The sequence below is a fragment of the Dermacentor silvarum genome, chromosome 3, assembly GCF_013339745.2.
Source record: "Dermacentor silvarum isolate Dsil-2018 chromosome 3, BIME_Dsil_1.4, whole genome shotgun sequence".
In the NCBI taxonomy this organism is placed as follows: Eukaryota; Metazoa; Arthropoda; class Arachnida; order Ixodida; family Ixodidae; genus Dermacentor; species Dermacentor silvarum.
Window position 1 is genome coordinate 140,997,878 of NC_051156.1, and position 23,018 is coordinate 141,020,895.

At 44.9% G+C, this 23,018-nt stretch overlaps 1 protein-coding gene across 2 annotated transcripts in view; it reads right to left on the reverse strand.

Annotated features, from left to right (window-relative positions):
- LOC119445846 (ankyrin repeat domain-containing protein 13D) overlaps positions 1-23,018 on the reverse strand; it is a 77,708-nt gene that overhangs the window by 39,179 nt on the left and 15,511 nt on the right. For both annotated transcript variants that reach the window (XR_007466045.1, XM_037710149.2), the window contains exons 5-11: positions 19,985-20,038; positions 17,864-17,953; positions 17,353-17,542; positions 15,101-15,167; positions 10,135-10,293; positions 8,145-8,321; positions 2,320-2,422 (exon numbers count right to left, since the gene is read on the reverse strand). Coding sequence is in view for 1 of the 2 variants with exons in the window: in XM_037710149.2 (XP_037566077.1) it covers positions 2,320-2,422; positions 8,145-8,321; positions 10,135-10,293; positions 15,101-15,167; positions 17,353-17,542; positions 17,864-17,953; positions 19,985-20,038 (840 nt within the window). In the remaining variant the exon portion in view is untranslated. The remainder of the gene's footprint in view (positions 1-2,319; positions 2,423-8,144; positions 8,322-10,134; positions 10,294-15,100; positions 15,168-17,352; positions 17,543-17,863; positions 17,954-19,984; positions 20,039-23,018) is intronic.

Below are 23,018 nucleotides of genomic sequence, written 5' to 3' on the forward strand. Positions count from 1 at the left end.
ATTTCTTGTCTTCACTGTTCTTGCACTACGCTCTCATTACTTGCAATGAATGAGCTAACCAAAGAAAGAGCGTTCCTTTTCCATGAACGAAGACCTAAGCAGTTTTGGTCTGTAATGTTTTTCTGCACACTTTTCACACTTGTGCAACACAACAGTAAAATGCATCACAGATCTGTCTCAGTGCTATTGCAACCCAGAAGCATGTTCCTCACTACCAAGTGATGAGCAATAGGCGCATAGACGATCTCTTTATGTTCGTTCGCTTGAGTTTAACACCAAGAATGTATAGAACATGAGTGACATGATCCAATGTAAATATGAACATTGGTTGCTAGCCAGCCAGCTAGCTATATGTGGCAAGCATGATATAGGGACCGAGGTTAGGTCCACTACAGCGAAAGACCTGCGAACAGTTTGGACCAATGGCAGGAGCAGAAGAAGCTCGCATTTATTTTTCTTCCTTTTTTTATCTAACCTCGCAGCTCGCAGAATGAGGCACCAGACGCACACGCCGGAGCACGCCGGAGCACGCCGGAGCACGCCGTATATAAAAGGTGGCCGAGGAAGATGACGATAGCTGCTAGAATGACAATGATGGGGCCTCCGTATGCATGCCACTAAGCTATGGCACTAAAATCATTGCCTGCAAAGACACAAACAAACTGCCAAGCACGGACTTATGAGAGAAAATATTGTAAAATTCTGCATATAGTGAAACCTTGTTATAACAAAGTCGCGTCTGCCACAAAAATACCTTTGCTATTTCCAATACTTGTTATATTTAGATTAATTTTGTTATACCTGATGATTTACTATATACCTGCGTTCATTATATAAAGGCATCACTGAAATACGAAACATGTTTCTGAATTCTGGCATACCTAATTTGCTTCTCATGTTATATGTGGGTATAAAAGTTTTGTGAGGGAGGGTTGAAGTGTTGGTCTTCTTCGACTAAAAAGAAATGAAGCAATATACCTTTCTAATCTCCTGCTCATGGTTCATGTACGCAAGATTTCACATACTCCTTCCTGCCCTTTGTCTCGCTCGTTTCTTTTTCAGCTCTTCACCTGGCATTCCTCTTTGTCTAGATTATGCTCATTTTAGATGTAGGATAAGTCACTGCCTCATCTTCAAACATTTGCTCCCTGCCGATACACGTTGGCACTTGAAACATGGCGGAAATTTTGCTATCGTCAATGTTATCTTTTTATTTCTAGCTATGTTGCAGCTGTGCAGTACAGCATCGCAACAGAATTTCCATAAATGTTAGCTTTCTCCTCTCTAGTAAATGTTTGCCCCTTACAAGATAGACCACCAGTTGAAAGCTTGACATGTGTCCTCTTGTCCTCTCTTTGCTTATCCCTGTCTTCTTCCGGTAGAATAATGTTTAGCCTTGTACAAATGATGCTTCCTAACCTCTAACGTTGCTCACAAGCGTACAAGACCTCTAACAGCTCATTTCTGGACGCACCAATAACCTGTTAGCAACAGTGTGAACAAAGCAAAAAAAAAAAAGAACTACAATTTTCACCACCTTTAAACATTAGCAGTGCCAGTATGTTTTAATAATGTTCCTGATATAAGTGTGTGTGTGTTGTGGGGATGCTTGACTCTTTTTCGTCCTCTGACATTGTTTTCCCTGCATGGCTCTCCCGTCTCCAGTAATCAGGCTTCCCCGCATAGTTGTGTCGCCTCCAGTCAGTATAGTTGCAGAGTAGTACGAGAGATGGTGCAAATGTTACGCTGCAAACGCCACCTAACGACACGGTTACTCAAGCGCAAAAGGGAGTAGCATCTTGCTGTTTGGCTTAGCGTCGGCAACCTGCGCAGATCTTTCCCGCCCCCGCCGGAACGCTTAGCGGGACCAACCTGAGAGAGGCTTTGGAACGGAGCACCGGGATGGACAAACGCGATTGTTCGAAAGTGTTATGGTTCACGTGACTGTGCACGTAAATGATTAGGTGTGGGTGTCCAACTTGGCGCAAACATATTCACTCGATATCCTGTCACAGTCATAGTGAGTTGGACTTCCTCAATTCGTTAGCGCCCATCGGCATGTTTCATTGATTGCGATTTGGCTAGATGGCATTGGTGCACAGAAGGCACAATAAATGCCCTTTTGCTTGTTTCCACTACTGTGTTGTCATTCCTTTGTCCCAAGTGCGCATTTGAGACCCCACAGTGTCAAAAGAGAAACATTTGAGACAAACATTAACAGCATGTAATGGCAGATAAGAACACGCACACGAGAGTACCCCTACTGCAACTTGGATGCTCAATGAGCACGCGCAGAGCGATCAACCAGAGCAGCCATACCAATTTTGACTGGGAAGCCCGCAGGGAGTTGGAGAGTGATGAAGTCCCGTAGCCTGGCAAAGTGGGTGCTGTTGATCGACATAAGGTCTACTATTGGAAGAATCTGGAAAGTCAGAAACAGAGAAACCATCAAGTGGCTATCAAGAAGCACCGGGGCGCAATGTCTTTTGCACAGGAAAGAGTCATCATACCATTACTTCGCACTGGAGAAAGGGGTTCAAGGAGGAATCAGTTAGGGCAATAAGCTAATCACATATAGTAGTATACAACAGCATAAAACTAAAATAAGATAACAAAACAGACATAGCAAAAAAAAAAAAAAAAGAAGTATTGGTGTAACATGTACCAGAAATGCAGTTTGACAAGATGCAGGTTTGGGCAAAGTGATGCACTGTGAAACTAACCTCTGTATTGATAAATGAATCAAGCCTATGTTTGACTTGATCTAAATGGTGCCCGTCGTGAATGTTCCGAAGAAAACGCAATGAGCGTTTTGTGAGAAGCCAAGAAACAATAACACCAAGGACAATGGGCCCCTCGGTTCCCTTTCTTCTCGTTCACTAAATGAGCGTTTTGGGCACTGTCACGGAGTGGCATAGTTTAGAGTCATCGACAGGCCGTTCAACGGATGCTGAAAACGTTGTGGTCTCGCGGTGCAGCATATAGTTTCGAGATAGCGATACGCCGATTAACGGGCGTCAAAAACCTCATGGTCTCACAGTGCGGCATATAGTTTCGAGATAGCGACACGCCGATTAACGGGCGCCATATGACCGGCGGCCGCTGTTGCTGTGCTGGTCAACGAACCCAAGTGTGCGTGTGTGTCTGTGTGGTGCAGTGCGGGGGGCATGACCTCGGACAGTGAGGGGGGAATCATCCGTTCCCTTGCCCCTGACTAATGGGGGGCGGCCAAGAGTTTTGGGAGGAGTCATGAGATAACTAGGTGAATTGTCACCCATACCTGCCATTCCCCGACCTAAGGAACTAGGGAAAGGAGAGGCTATTTAAGCGCAGGTTTTAGGCCCTGCTAATCAGTCTAGAAGCTGAACCTGTGAGCTGCTGAAAAGCCTTCGGGGGGCTAGCGCCGCCCAGTATTGCCTGGGCCGCCTAGCCACGCCGGAACTCCGAGTAACTCGTTGACGTACGAGACGACAAACCAATGTCTGCAACGAAGCTCGCGGTATTTCGCCTCAAATTAGCTCAACCTGCTTGAGAGAAGTCGTCAGATCTAGACTCCCAGGAAACCCAGCCCAGCAATCGCATCCACCTCAACAAGATCGGCTCGCAGCATTCATCGGCAAAGCTCTGCGCGCTGACTTCACGGTTTATGGACTTGCTGCTGCTGCCCCGCCACGCGTATGACATTGTTTGTTTTCTTTTGAACTTTGTTTTAGTGAACTACTGTTAATTGTATTCTTGTATATTTGATCCGTACCCTGCACGGAACGACCGGAGTACGAAATGACCAATCGGCTTGTATACCCCGTCGATCGACTTCGCGTTGATGGCGAACGGGTGACAGGCGTGACAGGCACGTTCATGAATATGGGGTTCAAACTATACCAGTGCTTGTCTATGTCCCGACATCTATTATACTGCCATTACTTTTGTGGTAATGCAAAGTGCTAGTGCTAAGGAAGGATAAGGGGTGAAATATAGGGCGGCATTCTCAGTTATCACTTTCAAAGACGCAATCACTTTTGTGGTATTTCGCATGACTAGCACCAGGCACGTTGGCGTCGACGGGCGAGAGCAATCTTAGGAAAGTACCAAGCATTCCATCTTCGCACGGCATCAGGAACACTGTTAACTGTAGATACAGAAGCATTCGGTGCTAGCGAGGAAAAATCTTGTGAAAGTGATTGTATCCCTCAAAGGGATCAATTAAAAGCAGCTTTTAGTTTCTGGGCAAGTGAAAATGTATGTGCATTCATTTGACTGACAACCAGCGACCAGCCTAACTCATTGCAGACACCACTGATCAGCTAGACTTATTAATGAGAAAAAGAGTTATCATGGCCAATTATATGAAGACATGGTAAGTGTTCTATTTGGCAAGCATTTTTTTAAAGATTATTTTATTGAATACAAGACCACAAACAGCTTAGCGCCTTTAGTGTGGTGCACTACAGTACAAACTGAATAGCGTATGTAGCAGGAAAAAAAAAAGATATATATATATATATATATATATAATTAACACAACGCATGGAGCAAAAAAAAGGGAAAGATGACAGTATTTATATCATACAGGCTCAATATACAGTGACAACAGTGTCACAGTGAAAATGTGTGAGCTTTCCAGCACAATGACATCCTCAATGACATGAAACAGAAGAGTTGCCCAACATGCTGAAATGCAATGTACGGGAGAGCCTCATTACTACCATTCATTACAGACAAAAGAATGAGCGAACAGGCAAGATTTTACATGGAAGCTTTTGCCAAATAAACTGCAAACAAATATGTCTTGCCTTTTGTACTGAAAGGGCTTAAGGGGGGACGTGGCTTTGAAAATCAACTTCCTGATTTCTTCATGGATTTTGATGAAAATTGGCACAAATGTTTAGAATGTCTCCCTGATACTTCCATGAAAGTTTCAGAGTGATACCTTGAGAACATTTTATTGAGCAGAATTTTTCTCTCTTGAACTTTCTGGAGGGCCTGGGGAGCTTAAAAAACATGATGGAAGGCTCGTTGAGTATTGACTGCATAGCTCAATGCATGCTGAAGGTCGTGACAGTCTTACTTTTTTTTTTTCGCAACGCAAATTTTTTAGATAGTCATTTTTCAAGTTACCTTCGCACCAAGCACACTTTTGGGGTGAACGAATAGCCACGCCATAAATTTATAAAAAGTGAACATAAAAATGCGAGACTGTCTCGACCTGCACAGTACTCCAAGGAACGTGACAAAAAAAACAGAATCGAAATAGGCTAAACGGTAACGAAGAAATCAGCTCCAGAAACTGAGCAGAAAGGCGAAAAAACAGTTTTGAGAAAACGGCTCTCAAAGTTGCACCTTCTCTTCAGTTCTCTAAAACACACCAAAGTTGTAATCTTTGATGTTTTTTGTGACGTGGGGCTTCTTGGACATGTGGCCTCTGGTCTGCTGAGCCTTCGTTCTGCCTTTCTCATGTTTGTATGGCATTCTTTATCGCTGCTCTACAAAGAGCATGGTGCCTGGGTTTCAAACCAAGTGAGGTGCAGAACTATGTGGGCATAAATATACAGTAGTTCTAGCGTTGTATCTGCAGACTGCCTCATTGATAGCAGCCTCTAGTGCAGTCAGTGAGGCATTGTTTTCTTTTGGTAGAATCGACCATGTTACTGTATGAAGGCTCTCAGCAGCCTTCTGAATCATCTTCCATTGACAATGACTATGGATGTAGGAGAGCCACTGATAGAGAGGCAGCAATGCAGCTGCTAGGTGCTTTCCAGCCTGTACTTTTGTATCATGCCTCACTTCTGCAGCCAGGTGTCTGTGCCAGCCCAAGTGGCCTAGTGAACAGAGCTCATGATGAGGTTCTCTTTATGAAGGGGTGGTATGATAGGTATTGTTACGAGATATCGTGGCATTACGATAACAGAGTCGGCGCGCGATGTGCTAAGTCGCGGGTCCGAGGTGCCGATGTGCGAAATGCCTGGTCGCGGGTCCGAACGCTCGGTAAGCTCAATCGCGCAGTCCGAGGAGCCGACGCGCGAAATGTCTAGCCGCGGGTCCGAGGAATAGACGCTCGAGGTGTCGACACTCCATGAGCGATGTGCCGACACGCGAAATGCCTAGCCGCGGGCTCGAGGAATCGACGCTCGAGGTGCCGACGCGCGAAGTGCCTAGCTGCGGGTCCGAGGAGTCGACACTCGATGAGCGATGTGCTGATGCGCGAAATGCCAAGCCGCGGGCTCGAGGAGTCTATGCTCGATTTGCCTAGTCGCGCAGTCGGAGGCGTCAACAAGGATCGGAGAAGTCCGCGCGCGATGCGCTTCATCGCCGAGTCGGAGACGCCTACGCGCGAAAGGCTTAGCCGCGTGTCCGAGCATTCCGTGCCCGAAGCTCGGTCGCGAAGTTCGCGTCACCGATGCTCGGAATGCTTAGCCGCGAGTCTGAGACATCCACAAAAAGCGGGATCGGCCACGGTACTGCGATGTCCGCGTAGCGCCCGCTTCAACACTCGTCGAGATTACGGAAACTGTGCGGAGCTCGCGAGGAGACCGCAACAAGCGGAGCAGACGACGCCATCTCGGAGCGAGCACCGGACCAATGGCGAACCGCGCTGGGGTCACGTGGCGGGCGCGGCCAATCGGTGGCTCCGGCACGACCTTCAATCATTTGCTTTTTGTGTGATTGTTTCTGTATGGAGGAGATAGCTGAAGCGGCAGATTTGAAGACGGAGAAATGCGCTTTCCAACGAGACCAAGATGGCGGCGCTCGGCTGCGCCGTTCCGGAGATATCGTGGCTTGAAAAACGCCGTTCTTTCGCGATTTCCGCGCAATTTTTCGGCACCTTGGCTGATACAACAATTTTTTTAGAGCACTTCTACTTTGTTTTCAGTGATGATATTTCGGAATCAGATAGAATAAGAGTTACAGAAATTGAAAATGTGATTTTCAAAAAATCGATTTTTTAGCCATTTTTCGCGATGCGAAAGCCGCGTCCCCCCTTAAGGGGAGATGCTCTTCGGAAAATTGCGTTTTTCACGAGAATTCTCAGTTTTGAGTTATTAGCGAACATTGTTTAACTGCGCGAAAAAAAACGGACCACAGAGACCGCATGAAACAAGGACGGATGCAGTCCTTGTTCCATGCTGTCTATGTGGTCCGTTTTTTTTGCACAATGTTCGCTAATATGTACCAACTCGCCCAACAACAAGTTCTTCTAAACTACATTTCAGTTATTACTTGTAAAATTATCCTTGGTCATTCAATTCTTATTTCCCCAAAATTCAAGGCTGAATTCGGATGAGAAATTGGTGAAAAATCAATCTAATCAGCAGCGGTGGCTCTCGAAACCGCAAATTTACGCGCATGTCGGCTATCTTTGACCGGGAGGGAGGGACCAAGATATCGAGCTAGACAGTTCTAAACGTACTGGCTGTGTAAAGTGTGCATTGTTGCATGTTTTCAACAATTTGCATGAAATTCCAATTGTATTTTCAAGAATACAGATGTTTACAACTTTCAAATGCATTTTTCTAAATTTTCATTTTCAGTAAGTTTTGACAAGTAGCCTGCAAATGTTCTTGCCACTTAAAATTGGCTGAACTTAACGAAATTGTGCACACAGCGTCATCACACAGCGTAGAGTGCAAGCATTTATCTAAAATATTGATACCTCTTACAAAATTTAAAAAAAAATAAAAAATTTAGATGCTGATACAGAGAACAACAATATACATGTGGTACTCATGATTTTTTTTCTGAAAATGTAGTGTGTTGTGCACACATTGTCGATAGTTTTCTGCACGCTACAGTTCATATGCAGCAAAATGAATTAGGGCATGATGCTCTGCAAATATTTTTAATAACCTAAATTGCATCCATAAAAAACTTTATACTTTGTTCTTGCAGATGTTGCGACTCGGGAACTATGACAGCTACAATAAAACAAATTACAGTTTTAAAATCAGCATCACAAACTCTACTAGTGATCAAAATTTCAAAGCAATAAAGAAAAGTAGCTTACGAGGAGCATCTCCCCTTAAAAAAATATATCAGACATGCTACAACCATTGACAAATCAGCGCAAAGCAAGACAATTGCAGAGCTTCTGCGTGACCAGAGCTAGCAGCACAAATTATGACAAAAGAAGCAGGAAACCAACTAACCTGCTGAGGTAAAGACAGTGGATAGTCCTCACAGAGCCAGAGATTGGCACGGAACTTCTGGGTGCGTACAGTTGCCTCTCGGGGTCGCCCAATATCTCGGCCTCCCAGATCCACTTTGGCATTGAAATATTCTTCTGGACGAATGTGGCATGGGTTGCCTCGCCACTCTGTCAAATCCTGCGAGAGAAACCAGACGAATGAGATAAGTCAAAGCATCTAAAAGACAGGATACTATCAAAAGAACTGCTTCAAAATGCAATTTACTTCCAGTGTCCCGTCTTAATGCCATTGTTCACACGAGCTTAGGATATTGCACTCATTTCTTTAAATGTGGTAGCCCTCAGTGGCTACTTCATTTTGACATATCCTGTAATAGACGATATGCAAATGTCTGTAAGCAGGCTTTCCCACAGAGCCAACTATCCCTAACCAAGATGGCTGTGTTCCTGCTAGAAGTGCTGTTAAAGCTGAGAAACCTGTTTTGAAACCTTGGATGGTGTGAGAACGAACAGTGGCAAGAATGATGTCACTGACCCACATGCAGATACTTCAATTACGATTCTAGCACGAGGTCTGCCATCTTGGTGGCATCAAAGGTGCGTGAAGGAGCACATTTACAAGTTTTGCATGTCGTCTATTATGTGTCAGTGTCCATTACACCACAGCTGTCACATCAAAAGGCTTTACAAGCTCAGACCTGGGTTTTCTATTGACATTTGAGTGCCAGCATAGAAGTACACTTGGGTGATGCAACCACATCTGGTACTTTGGTACATATTCAAACGAACGAAAGATGCAAAGATCACAAAAGCATACAACATGCTTTCTAACACAAATGGCATACATATACCTAAGGACTTTCACAATGTATTTGTATGGTACTGAGCTGGTGCTACAGAGCAAACTTGCAAAAGTTGCTTGGTGTATGGTGGACAGCTATATTTTCACATTGTCATATATTCATATTCATTGTCTATATTGTCATATTGTTACATTGCAGTGACGGTGCTGAAATGAATACACTGTCAGATATGTCAGTTAAAGATCTTAGTTCTTAATGGCACCCAGAAAAGCAAGCAACACTAAAATCACAATGACAGAGTGAGCACAGTGAACGTATCTAATCTCACGGATCAAGTCCCTCCAATATCTATGCATGTTTCGCTATACATTCCAGTGTAATCACTGGTGCTTTTGTGCATTTGAAAATGTACAACACTATTCACATCGGATACAATAGGCACACTTTCCGCCAGTGGTGGATCCAGCCTCCACGGTGAAGGGGAGGCGGAGAGGGAGGGACTTCATCAAAGTGGGGATAAGGGAAAGAAAAAAAGGAAAACGCAAGCCGCTACGCCACAGCCGCCTTTGTGCTGCGCAACCAGATGGCACGCCTTAGCTGCCCCTCTCCCGTCTTCATTACATCCCTCCGATGTGGGCGATGCAAAGTAACGAAGGCGTGCTGTGCAGGCACAAAGGCAGCTGTGATAAAGGAGCTCACTTTCTTTTTTTCTTGAGAATTTTGCATTTCTTCTGCTTTAGGTGCACACACCCAGTGGCCAGACTTAATTGTTATAACCGATAACGTGGCATGGGAGCATTATAGAACACATACAAAAGTTGACGGTGCATCAGCTACTCATTGTTACATCCGATATATTGTTAAGCCGGTATCGTTATATGTGGGTTTGAGTGTATATCTGTCTATTTCATTACAACTATATTTGACCCGAGCTGTAGTCAACAATGAGCGTGGTTTAATGTATTGCCTTCAAAGATTTTTTTCAAAGGCGTAGAGGCTATTAAAGGGCTCTGCCAGCTGGTGTGAAAAGTCGGCGTGACTGGTTGGCGAGAGTAAGTAAAATACCAGCTGTAGTTGAAGTGGTAAATCTTTTGCCAAGAAGAACAAATGACAACCAGTAAGGCCATTTTCAAAAAGGAGCGAGTGAAGGACACGTAGAAAAGGAAAAAGAATAAAAAGAATACCGACCCCGTTTGGCGTTCCCAGAGCCGCACCCTCTTCAACCTCGATTGTACCCAAGAAAGACTGCAATGGCGATCGTGCAGCCTTGTGACGAGCCTTGTCCGCTTCTGAAAGGTGCTCCACCCTGGTCTTGGTCACGAGTTCCACATTTGTCGCACTGAACACCTGCACAGGTGGCAAGTTGAAGCATGAAATCTGCCACTTCTGTAACGTTAAAATAAACAAAGAAGAAAGGTGGTTGAGCAGGCAAAAACAAACTTATTGTACGAACATAGCACCGAATCACTGTCACCTGATCTCATGTCATTTGCATGCTGTGTCACGAAGCTATGCAAGAACGAGATTTGCTGAAATGCTTTACCTCTGTGAAGCACCTCTCCATGTCCCTGACAGTAAATCCCCTCCACAGTTGACAAGATTATACACACACCACCAATCTAGCTACCTCTCTGGCACTCCCCCCTTACTTTTATTCCCATATTTCTGTATTTACTTGTGTAAGACTCATACTTTTTTTTTTCAGAATCTTGTCAGGGTGCCGCTCTTACAACAGTCCAACATATGTCTGCCCACTAAAGCCACGGACAATGTTGCGAATGATATGCAGATTAACAACAAACACTGGCTACACATGAGAAACATATACCAGGTGTGCTCAAAAAGAAACCGAAATTTTGCTGTAACACTTTTCCTGCTTATGGTAAGTGCTGTCCCCTTAAAGTAGTCTCCGCTACTGGCAATGCACTCTTCCAATCTTTCCTTACATTTTTGGAAAGCCTCCTGGAACGCACTTTCTGGAATGGCGCGCAGGTCTCTTCTCGCATTGTCCTGGATCTCCTCTACAGTTTGGAAACGACATCCTTTCAAGATGGTTTTCAGCTCGGGGAATAGAAAAAAGTCTGCCGGGGCTAGGTCCGGAGAATATGGTGGGTGGGGCACAACAGGAGTGTGGTGCTTCGCTAAGTAGCTGCGGACAAGGAGTGACGCGTGAGCCGGGGCATTGTCACGATGCAACATCCAAGCCTGATTTTCCCACAATTCAGGCCTCTTACTGCGCACAGAATCTCTCAAACGTGCTAGGATTCCCTGGTAAACTTCTTTGTTTACCGTCTGACCATGTGGCACAAATTCCTGATGGACAATGCCTTTGCAGTAAAAAAACACAACCAATATCACCTTCATTTTTGACTGACTCATGCGTGCTTTTTTTGGACAAGGAGAACCTTTGGCCACCCATTGCGATGACTGCACCTTCGTTTCAATATCATAGCCATAAACCCATGTCTCATCGCCTGTTATGATGTTCTTAAGAAAGTTTTCATCGTCATTGGCAGCGGCGAGCAGTTCCTGGCTGATTTCAACACGGGTCTGCTTGTGTTGTCAGTCAGCAAACGCGGCACGAATTTTTCACTGACACGACACATTCAAAGTATGTCACTAAAAATTTTACGACACGATCCTATGCTGATACCCACTTCGTCAGCGACTTCTCGAAACAGTGTAACGAAGGTTTCCACGAATCACAGTTCGAACTCTCTCGACGTGGTCATCATCTGTGGATGTGGGTTTAAGGTCGTCTAGGCTTGGGATCATCACCGACCGACATTCGTCTTCAAAACGCTTAAACCAGTCATAGCACAGCGTGCGACTCACAGTCCTGCCCGTATGCTTGGCTAAGCAACTGAAATGTCTCTGTGAAAGTTTTCCCAAGTTTGTAGCAGAACTTCAGACACACACGCTGTTCTTCCAATTCCTTTATTGTCACTTTAGCACCAATCCGAAGAACAGCTTGCTCATGTGTTCACTTCAGCGGCTATAGCTCGCCAATTAACGGTCAGAGCAAAACGCAGCAAATGGCAGTTTGTTATCTGAACCTGCCGCTACATGCACTCAGTAGCCACATCGCGCTCCTTCTGCCGGTTGGCGCGCTATTTAAAAAGTTCGTTTTTTTTTTAACACACCTCCGTAGTACAGAAAACCGGCTTGGCTCGGAGAATACTTAGCATTAAAAGAACATTGCGGATACGCAATGCGGTACGCAACAGCGCACAAAGCATTGTTTGCAGAGTATACTAACACTGTGGCTAGGTGACATGCGGGGGACCTGTTCTCTCAACATGCGAATGGTATATATAAGCAAAGAAAGCAGACGACCCGTGCGCTGGTTCTTTGCAGTCTAAATAGTGCGGCACTTTTGCTGAGTGGTAATGATGGTGTTTCTTTTTTCTTTTTTTCAGTTTCAGTATGAAAAACATTGATTTTTGAGAGCGTTTGGTGACACACCCACTTGCATATCAAGCCTGAAATTTTCAGCAGAGGCTACTGTATGTCTAAATGATCTGTAACGGGGCTTTTTATGCAGTCCGGAATTTCGTTGCAGTTGGCCTCTAAAGAAAATGCTCAGGTGGTTTGATGCTAAGGTGTTTATGCAGAAGAGTTGGTTAGACTAATAATTATGTAGGAGGAATTACACGATGCGTAGCCGGCTGTGATGAGGGAGCTTGGTGAGCTGGAGTATGTTTTTCCTGTAAAGCCCCATTGTTGAGATCCCTCTGGCCGCTTTTCCAAGTAGCACCATTCTTTGATCTGCACTACGTTTATATGATTTGTTGCTCGTGGCAGTAGCCACAGCAATGTAAGACAAGTACCCATCTCCTGAGCTATATGTGGTTCACTATTAAGCCAGAAGAACATGGCGACACTTCTGTTCTACACAGTAACATATTTACTCGTGTCAAATTCCTGCAAAGCCCACTTTCAAAGTCAAAAGTTTGGAGAAAAAAAAAGTTTCATGAAAATTACCTGTCCTACAATACCACATGTATTGACATGACAACTATCTTTGGGAGTCTGCCAATGAGGTAGCAAGCTTTGGTGACAATGCAAGCGACGTCGAGAGAAGGAGCTTGGAAAAAATTAAGAAGAACTTGATCAGTGGTGCTGACTCCTAAAGATACAGAGTAGAACCCCGCTGATACGTTTTTCACGGGACCGTAAAAAAAAAAAAAAAAAAAAAAAAAAAAACCGTAAGAGCCGGGAGAACGTAAAAGTTGAGAAATCGGGAGTAGTGTTGAACTGCACACAATATTATTTTAATTCTTACGTGTGAAAGAAAGTCGTAGTTTCGCCCGACAGCCGAAGTATCGATTGCGATAGCAAATAATTAGTAGACAGCTATACAAAGCAAGAATAGTAGTTTTATCGTTCGTACAAACTTGTAAACATTCGCTTACTAACTATATTAACAAGCCCACAGGCAAGCATGAACACATCACACTCGATGAGCGCGGACGCGCGCTGTTAAACGCTGGCGTGAGGAATTTAAGTGCCGCTGCAGAAGCGAGCGAAGTGACCTTCGTGCTGTTGTCTGTCACTTAAATGCAAACTGAGCGCAGAGAACACACAGCACGCACAAAGCTACGAGCTGCCGACGCACCTACACTGCGTAGACTCTGCCCCCAATGCAGATCGCTTTCAAGATACGGCCCGTGCGACCGCGCGCCGCCGCACAGTACGCAGTTGATGCCAGAGCACAATGCTGCCTGCTATCCCTCCCCCCTCGCTGGTGGCTTGAGCGCAACGGAAGAAGGCGCACTTCCTCCCTGATTTTCTTTCTTTCGCACGCGAGATTTAGACACGGTCGTCGGCTCCCCTCGCACGCTTTCACTCGCACATACAGCATACGGCGCGCAGCGACGGCGTTATCGCACTTGGACTTTATACGGAACATCTATGAGTTAAAACCAATTTCAGGGCCACAACGCGTCATAGACACCATCTTTAGATAGCAAATACGGATCTCAAGGGCCATACTTTTGCTGGCGGAAACCGAAAATACGTCATAAGTGTTGCTACCAGCATTTTGGGCGGCCAATGCCATCGTCAAGCAACCAAGCCAAGCGACATGAAAAGTCAAAATGGCCGCTCGGGCTGGCGCAGGGTGGCAGTTCGCAACGTATGATGCGGGAATGATCCCACAGTTGCGACGTAACAGCGGGGTTACCGCTGGATTCTATGGGATCTGTGCCGGGACCAGCCGAAAATTCCGTAACAGCCGGGAAAACGCAGCACCCGGGAACGTAACAGCGGGGTTCTACTGTAGAAACCAGATAGACATCAGTCTTTAGGAATGCAACGAACGAAAACAGCCCACTAGACGAAACCAAAACTAACTGCTGCGTGCCCGTGCCTGCGAGAGTGGTCGCTGAAACACCAGTGTAAAGAAACTGTGCAATGACAACCAAGAGCCTAGAGAGCAAAAAAATAAAAAATTGTATTCACACAGGGTGGCAGCACTTGCTCGGCAACAAAGAGTTGAAAAATTGACGCGTTTTTGAAACATACAGACAGAACCATAAATATACGGCACAAACCACTTGGGACTTGTTTGTGGCGCCATATATTTATGGCGTTGACCCTCCAAGGGTTAAAGGTTGCTAATAAAAGAACTAGACAATTACCAGCCCTGCAGCTTTGTCAAGATTACACTGATAGTATAAGATAAGCATTTATATGCAATCTAGCCCAAGTGAAATTTCGATGCAGTTGGCCTTTAATATATATTTTTCAATTTTTGAGCCAGGACCCGAATCAAATGTGTGTAATGACTAAACCAAGAAAGCATGTGAACGGGCCAGAGGTTATGCCATACATGCACAAGGTTGTATGTGATGTGAATAAAATGGTAAACCCGAAGGACAACACACAAGTGTTCTCTCCTTCCACGCCTTTTGAATAACGGCCATTGCAGCTGGGAATTAAGCCCACAACCCTGCCCTCAGCAGCACAACGCCATAGCCACCAAGCCACAGTGGCAGGCAAGCTACTTCTTACAAAAGCTACATGACTGCAACTAGTCCAACAGCAGCAAATCCTGTGCACGGTGCAGGCGACTATATCTAGTCGACCTTGCAAGCAGTACTCAATGGTGATTAGGGGTGTCGCTCACATGCTCCCAAAGGGGTGTGCTTACTTTGCAGTTATGACCGTTGACTGTTTCACTCTTGTCACTCTTCCAGCCAAGGATTCCAGACTTGTTTCTGCACACGCGAAAACCCCCCAAAATTGCCCAAATGTGAACAGGAAAAAACAAGTAAACAAAATGCAAAGTGCCAGGAAGCTTTCCCAGACTGCTTAAAATTGGACAAACACATATTCAGTGGAACCTCGTTGATACGATTCTGCACAATACGTTTTTCAGGACGATACGTTTTTTTTTTCTTCTTGCACTAATACGATTTGGTTGGATAATACGTTCAATGATATGATTTTCGGATGATACGCTTTATTTTCCAGTTCCCGTGAAGATCATATCAACGAGGTTCCACTGAATTCGCCTGTTCATGCACACATGCACACGTACACAGATGCCTCATATGGCCAAACCAATCTGTGCCACACAATCCTTATATATTGTTCCATATACATAATACTGTGAAATCTCGTTAAATCAAACCTACTTAATTAGAACTTCTGTTTATACCAGAGTGCCACCGACCATGCTCTGAGCAGCGCGCTGACTCACGCAGCAGCACTTCCAATCTGGCAGTGCCAGCTGCTGTTCCAGTCTTCCGCTGCAAGTACCATATTTTGGCACGTATAACCCACACCTAAAATTAAAACTTTAAAAGTAAAGTCGGGATGTGGATTACTTATGGGGGTGTGGGTTATTTGAGAATTTCGTCTTGAGGTTCGGCTTCACAGCAGCGATTACCTTTGCCTAGAAGTGTGGCTTCATGGCAGCACGCGCCGGGCTGCCATGAAGCCACACTTCTGGAACCCTCTCACTCATGCTAGCTCAGTGCACATGCACTGCCTAAAGTTGCACTGCACGTAAGTCCTCCCATTCAATTAGCTTCCTTTAATTCAAAGTCCATTTAATTTAGGAATTATTTTCGGGCCCCTTCGAGTTCGAACTACCGAGATATTTCCACACTTGAACATGCACTGCCTAAAGTGGCACTGCATGTAAGTCCTCCATTCAATCAGCTTCCTTTAATTCAAACTCCATTTAATTTAGGAATTATTTTCGGGCCCCTTGGAGTTTGAATTATCGAGATATTTCCACACTTGAACCGACAAGGCAGACAGTACAAAAAAATGAAGCACACCATGGTACATATTGCTGTGTCACAGAAAACTGTTACAGGGCATTTGGGGAAGTCCACTTACAGAATATTACATAAGCCAAGATATTTTGATATCAAACCTGACAAAGTGAAGAAAAAGAGAGAGAAATCTTGTATAACATTTTTTTACCAAGCCCCGTATAATGCCCACGACTTACACACAAACACACACCTGCCATCTCTGTGCAATTATGGCACCATTTCTATGCTGACAAAGTGGCAAGGTCTTCAAGGAAGGAATTCTGCTGATGGTTTAAGTTCCAGGCTACCAATTTGTACTGAAGATCTGAGTGCATGCTTCTTAAGATTACTCAAGTTATTGCCGACATAAGCAAAATATTGCGGAACAACTGCCCCCTATCGTTCACTCATTTACTAATCTCATCACTTCAAAGCTCTCTGCTACCCTCAGCCATTTCCATTTCCTTGGCACCCATTCTTCAAAGATGAAAGATGTACTAGTTGCCTGACTACACAATGCAGCATATTTTCTAGCAGTAATAATTTTTTTAAAAACACAAAAAATGAAGACCGACATACTGAGGTTAACAGAACCAAACATATCCATACTGCTACGTATTTTCTTCTCCACAGCCCACATGTCATTCTTGTTCTGTTGCTCATTGGCAAGTTTTGCCACCAAAGAAAATATGCAAATGTAGGGTACATTAAATTATCACAGGACAAGGGTAGTTAGACACCTTTATACAGCAGTGGCCTTAAATACAATGACAATGATTAGTATGCCAGCTTATGCTAGATAACAACAGTATACTTATTAAGCTGCCCTGGCTGTTTTGGTTAGATGCACCCATTCCATGGATATCTAGAGAATTGACTACTAAATCATTATACATTAAATAAATCAAATAATTATTCCCAAGGATATCTAGAGGTCTGTGGCCTACTGAACCTCCTGCATGGACTACTAAATAATTAATTGTTAATCACTAAATAAATAAAATAATCATTTTCAGAAACAAGTGAGCGTGAGCATGTCTCAGCCCCAGAAGAGCCCTGTGACAAAAAGAATCCTGCAAGCAAATTAGGTAAAGCAGGTGCAGTTCAACCCAATGAGCAGCACTGTCCATTTCACCTTTCAAAGCTGATCTTGTCGGTGTCTATGTACGTGGCCACCACAGGAGAGGTGAGGCGCGAAGAGATGGCCTCCTGTGAGGGCCGCAAGCTCCCCGTCAGATCCACGTATTCGGGTGGCAACACCTGCATCTGCTCTACATGCACCTGGCAGCTGTCATGGTCCACTTCCATCATCAGGGCAAGATCCTCTGAGCAAAGATTTTAAAAAATTCAGTGGTGACTTAGCGGTAAATGCGAGGGAAATGCATTAGCACTATGTTCGCACCTCTTTGAGGTCCCATATCCATGACTTAAACCATGTTCATCACATTGCAAAGTATTGTTCAGGAGCTCACTCAAAACATGTCCGGCCTCTTCAAGGGGTGAAAAGCAACTGATGGTGGTGGTCTGCTTCGAACAACAGTCAGTTGCACTATATATATATATATATATAACCCCCTCAGTCGCTCTCGATACCCTCTCGGGAGCTCATGAAGCCTCGGCATGCTGGGAGTTGATGAAAGACTGACCTTGTCCCTTGAATATGTAGCTCCTACGCCCACGCTGCCAGTTAGACTGGTCAAATCCAAGCAGAGTAGTGTCTATCCGTACATTAGCTCCTGGAAAAGAAAAAAAAAAAAGCCCAATGTGTTAGTACAGTGCACTGTACAATGCCGTGCCTTGATCCATTCTCCCAAGCTTGGGTGCACATGTGCTGCTGCTGGACATGTGCTGGACTAGCTTGTGCACCTTACACTTCACTTTCCTGTGCACACCAGCAAAAGGGGCCCTTTGAAACTTTTTCGATATAGTAAGACAGCCTGCCCAATCTTTACACAATGCAATGATCTCTGATTGTCCAGTACTATTCTCATAATGTCATTTGGCCTTGTTCTTACTCAAAATGGCTGGGCTGTTTTCGCTCATAGAAACGGCTGATTTCATCCCAACAGGAACAACGCAAAGGAGGAGACAGAAAGGTGCAAAGATGGGCCAAGGACAGCTCCTGATTACTGACAGCTCCCCCCCCCCCCCCCCCCACTCGCATAATACCAAAACTTTTTGTTGAGAAAGGTTTGTGAGCTCATGCCTCTTTAATACCAGACACATTCTACACCTTTCTTAGGTGCTAGTAGGGTACCTTAAAAGGCAAACTGCAGCAAAATTTCAGACTGCATAAACAGTCAAATTTTAGATAGTGCTCGATTTTGCCTCCCTGCAAAATCTTACAGTTGAACTAAAAGTGCATGCATATAAAAAAAAACTAGCAAAAATGTATTTGATGCTGAACAACAACACAAACCTCTGCCATTAGTTTACTGGAAATTATGCACAACCCTGAACAGTGAGAAGCACAGCCCTTGGGGATGACCTCCAAGATTAGGCAGTGCCCACAGAGTGCCGAAAATCTTGGAGGTCACAATCTGGGATTTGTGCTTTATCCACTAACCACCAGGTGTCAGTGTTGTCTGCTTAGGTGTTATTTAAAGGCTGCCAATAAACAATTTAGACTATTACCAGCCCTGCAGCTTTGCCAAGATTGCTGCAATAATACAGTATACTTCCGTTAATTTGACTCTGGTTGACTTGCTTTTTCATTTAATTCAATCCCATCCGAAGGTCCCGGCCAACACCTAGGGGCCCAAGCTTTTGTTACTTAGATCCTAAAATTAGCCTTCACCGGTTCATTTGAACTTGACCAGTCAGTATGCACGTGCCTGACTTCTATGGTGACCCAATACCGTACCCTTCACTGGCAGTGTCTGTCTCAGCAGAGCTTAGGGGACAGTGAATGCGTTGAACACCCAATCCCATTGAAAATGCCTATTTTCGGCCTGCCCTAGGAAGATTTTCAAGCAATAATGATAGCTCACAATGTCTGATTATGATATTTACCCTATTATAATGCGCACCTTTTTTTTCCCTCATGAAAATTGGCCGAGAACCGCATTGCGGCATTAATATGCTTTGCCGCAAACACAGCTGTATTGCGGCAAAGCTGCAATACAGCTGCAAACATCGTGCTGCAAAACTGACTTTAGGAAACCGGCCACCCTTGCCCATTTTTCTTGCTAGAAAATCAAGTGTGCGTAAGATTTTTGCTTTAGTTTAGGAGCTTTAAAGTTATCTCTACATTAGTTTTCTATTTTTAACACATAGAAAGCAGGCGCGCATTTCACTCGGGGGTGTGTTAGAATCGGGCAACTACCAAATGAATCAGTGATGTATTTTTTTTGCAACGTTTAATTCGACCTACCAGGTAATTTGATTCATTTCGACGGTCCTGTCATTTAACAGAACTCAACTACATATGCTATTTATTTATAATTAATTTAGCCAATGTGAAACTTCGTTGCAGTTGGCCTTTACGAACACAAGGCCAAGAAGAACTGAGAGGGCAAGTGAACCACGGCAAGCCACACTTTGTTCTTTAAGGGTTATAACATCAAGGCAAAAGTCTTACGAGTCCACTCCACCTTTCACGGTACAAAAAAAAATTAGGTATCGAAGTGATCTATTAATAATCAGCTGATGAGCTGTCACTCGATTGCTTCGAATGTGATTTCTATCATTTCAAGCTTTAAGATTACGTGCGTAATAAATGTGTGAAAAGACTTCACATGCAAATAAATAATATGAGCAAGGCTCACCACTCTTGTAGACCTTGTAGGTGTCACTTGGACACATCCTAGATAGAAGTGGTACTGGAAAAAACAAAAGCGCAAACGATGCAATTATGCAAGCAGTACAGACAGTGCATTCTAATTACATCATCATCACAGTCTGCAAAGCCTCCAAGGTCTCTGCAAAGGGAAATTAACATGCTTCTTGTCAAACAAACTGTGCCTCTTCTTGTACACGCAGCTTTCTTTTGACCACCATCTTTTCACACTGGTCCATAATATTACAGTCGAATCTCGATAATTCGAACTCGAAGGGGTCCGAAAATTTGTTTGAATTAAAAGAAGTTCGAATTAAAAGAAGGACGTATTTTTGAAGTATTCAAGCACCATAGCACAACGCACGAACGGTACGAGTCGTGAAATATCGCGGCGCGCAAGCGCATAGTGAGCGCAACCGCCCACTCCGGTAAACGCTCGGTTCCCGATAACGGCAGAAAACAAAACTTCTGGGAGCGGACGGCACTGGCATGGCGACGGGCGGGCGCGCACGGAGACCGTCGAAGGTGAGGGGGTGGGCAGCAGGGAAGCGGATTTGGCCTCGGCAACTCCGCCGCTTCGGTGGCAATGGTTTCGGTGGCTCCCCTCGCCCTCTCTCTCAACTCCCTCGCAGCTACCTCACCTTCGACTATCTCCATGCGCGCCTGCCGCCGTGCCGGTGCCGCCGGTACAGCCAGCCCGGCGCAGATTAGCCCGCTCCCTGAAGTTTCGTTTTCTGGCGTTATCGGGAAGCGAGCGTTTGCCGGCGTGGGTGCCAGCACCGCCGGTCCAGCCGACCCGGCGGTAGCTTAGCCCGCTCCCTGAAGTTTCGCTTTCTGCCGTTATCAGGAAAGTGAGCATTTGCCGACGTGGGCAGTTTCGTTGGCTGGACTGGACCTCTGCCGCTGCATTATGGGGTCTCTCCTATGCTTTTGCTCTATGGCGGTGTCGGAGCAATGCCGGTCGGACTGTGCCGCCGCGTTATTTGGTGCGCTGCTGAGAGCATTGTCGGTCCGCGGTATGTTCAAATTAACCGTGGCAAATGCTTTCGCGTTCGAATTACCGAGCGTTTTCGCCCATTGAAATATACATAACTTTGACGGGACCACAGCGTCAGTTCAAATAAACCGGCAGTTTAAATTAACGAGATTCGACTGTATCATCATGCACCAGGGGTCACGTCCTTGAATATTGCGTAAAAAATAGCCACAAAAATTTTTTTATGATATTGTACTGCTCAAGCCATCGAGAATTTTGATTACTCTTTGTGGTAAAACAATACAAGGCTTTGAATTTTGCACAAGTAGATTTCATGAGGCTGCACTTAGATGGATAACCCACAGAGTAGCAATCTGCTGCTTTAGATGTTTTTTTATTAAGACACCCTTAGTGGCATAATATTGGGCGGTTAACAGAAAATGGAGGGCTGGCGGGCCTAGCTGGCTGGACATTGTTCCAGCCACACCACACAACAAAACGGCAGCCACGTGATTGAAATGAAACAAACTAGAAACAGTGCCCAGAAACAGTGACCAGATGTGACCAAAAGTTATTATAAAAGTTTTCTGGTTGCACTGCCTAAATGCAGATCAGCACAACACATTTCGCACGTGAACCGCAAGAGTCAGCAGCATTCAAAGTTTTTGATGTCAGCCTACACATTTTCATGTCAGCACAGGCTTCTGCCCAAGCAAGAAGAAAAATTGTGCCAGTGTGTGTACGTTTAAACTCGCCTCACAATTAGCTTTTTACACTGTGCAAAGGTCATACTGATCCAATTATTCAGTGCGAGGCACACCAAGGTCAGACTTCTGGGCACGCATTCACAAAACTACACTTCCGTAAGTGCCTTCCATGACTGACCAACACTCACGAGATTATTTCGTCGGCATGCCGATTGCTATTGCGAGCGAAACGCACTCAAACACCAGCCAACTGAAAAATTCTCATATGTAAAACATGTTTAGGAAATGAATAAACTGATGTTTTAGACCTACAGTATAAAGCCGAGCAAGCGCCTGCTCAAAATTTTGACTGTAAGTGAAAATTTTGGGGTTGGCGCTTGTTCGGTTCAAGGGTGAAAATTCACGAAGAACATGTAATCGGGTGGGCACTTGCTTGGTCCGACCGCAGAAATAAAAATGGTGGCAGTTTTGTGCTATCAGCACATACTCGTCAATGTTTGCTAACACATTTACACTAGTATGCCCATTTATTCTTCCACGTTAAAGCTATTAAAGGTCTCTTCCAAGTCTGAACGAAGCAAGAGGTTGGCACTCCTGCCCTTACAGGCACTGCAATGATAGGGCGGCGATGGTGATGGAACACTGCTGATGCATCCTTAGTAAAATGTTTAGCTTACCCAAGATTGAGTGCTTGATCTATGCTGATTTTACTTTATATTGCTTCAAAAGTAGGGAGTGAGCCCTTATTGCGACATGGGTGCACGATTGGCATCTTATTTTACGGTAGTGTAGCAGCAAATAGACAACTTTCAAGTGCGACTTGTGGAGACACTCGACTGTCATGTGTCCCCGATGTTGTTTTCCCCACATGGCTCTTGCTTTTCCTGTAATCTGGCTTCTCCGCATGGCTGTGCGCCACCACCAGTCGGTGTAGTTGCAGAATAGTGCGAAAGATGGCGCAAGTGATGCACTAGTAATGCCACCTAATGGCTTGGGTTCAGGAATGCGAGTGGTTGTTTCGCGCGCATACTGGCTTGCTTCGCTGGACTGTTCTGCGAAAGGCTTCATAGTGGGACACAGGGATCGACGAATATGATCCGTTTTAACACGCCACTGTTTGTTTGACGGTACATGCGAACGATTAGGCGTTGGTGTCCAGCATCAGAAGTGAACATATTCGCTCGATCTCCAGTCACTGAGTCGGACTTCCTCAATTCGTCAGCACCCACCGGCGTGTTCTACTGATAATAATTCCGCGGGCTAAATCGGCGCATAAAAGGCACAATAAATGTCCTTTTGATTGTTTGAGCATGTCTGAGGCCCCACGAACTACTGCTGTT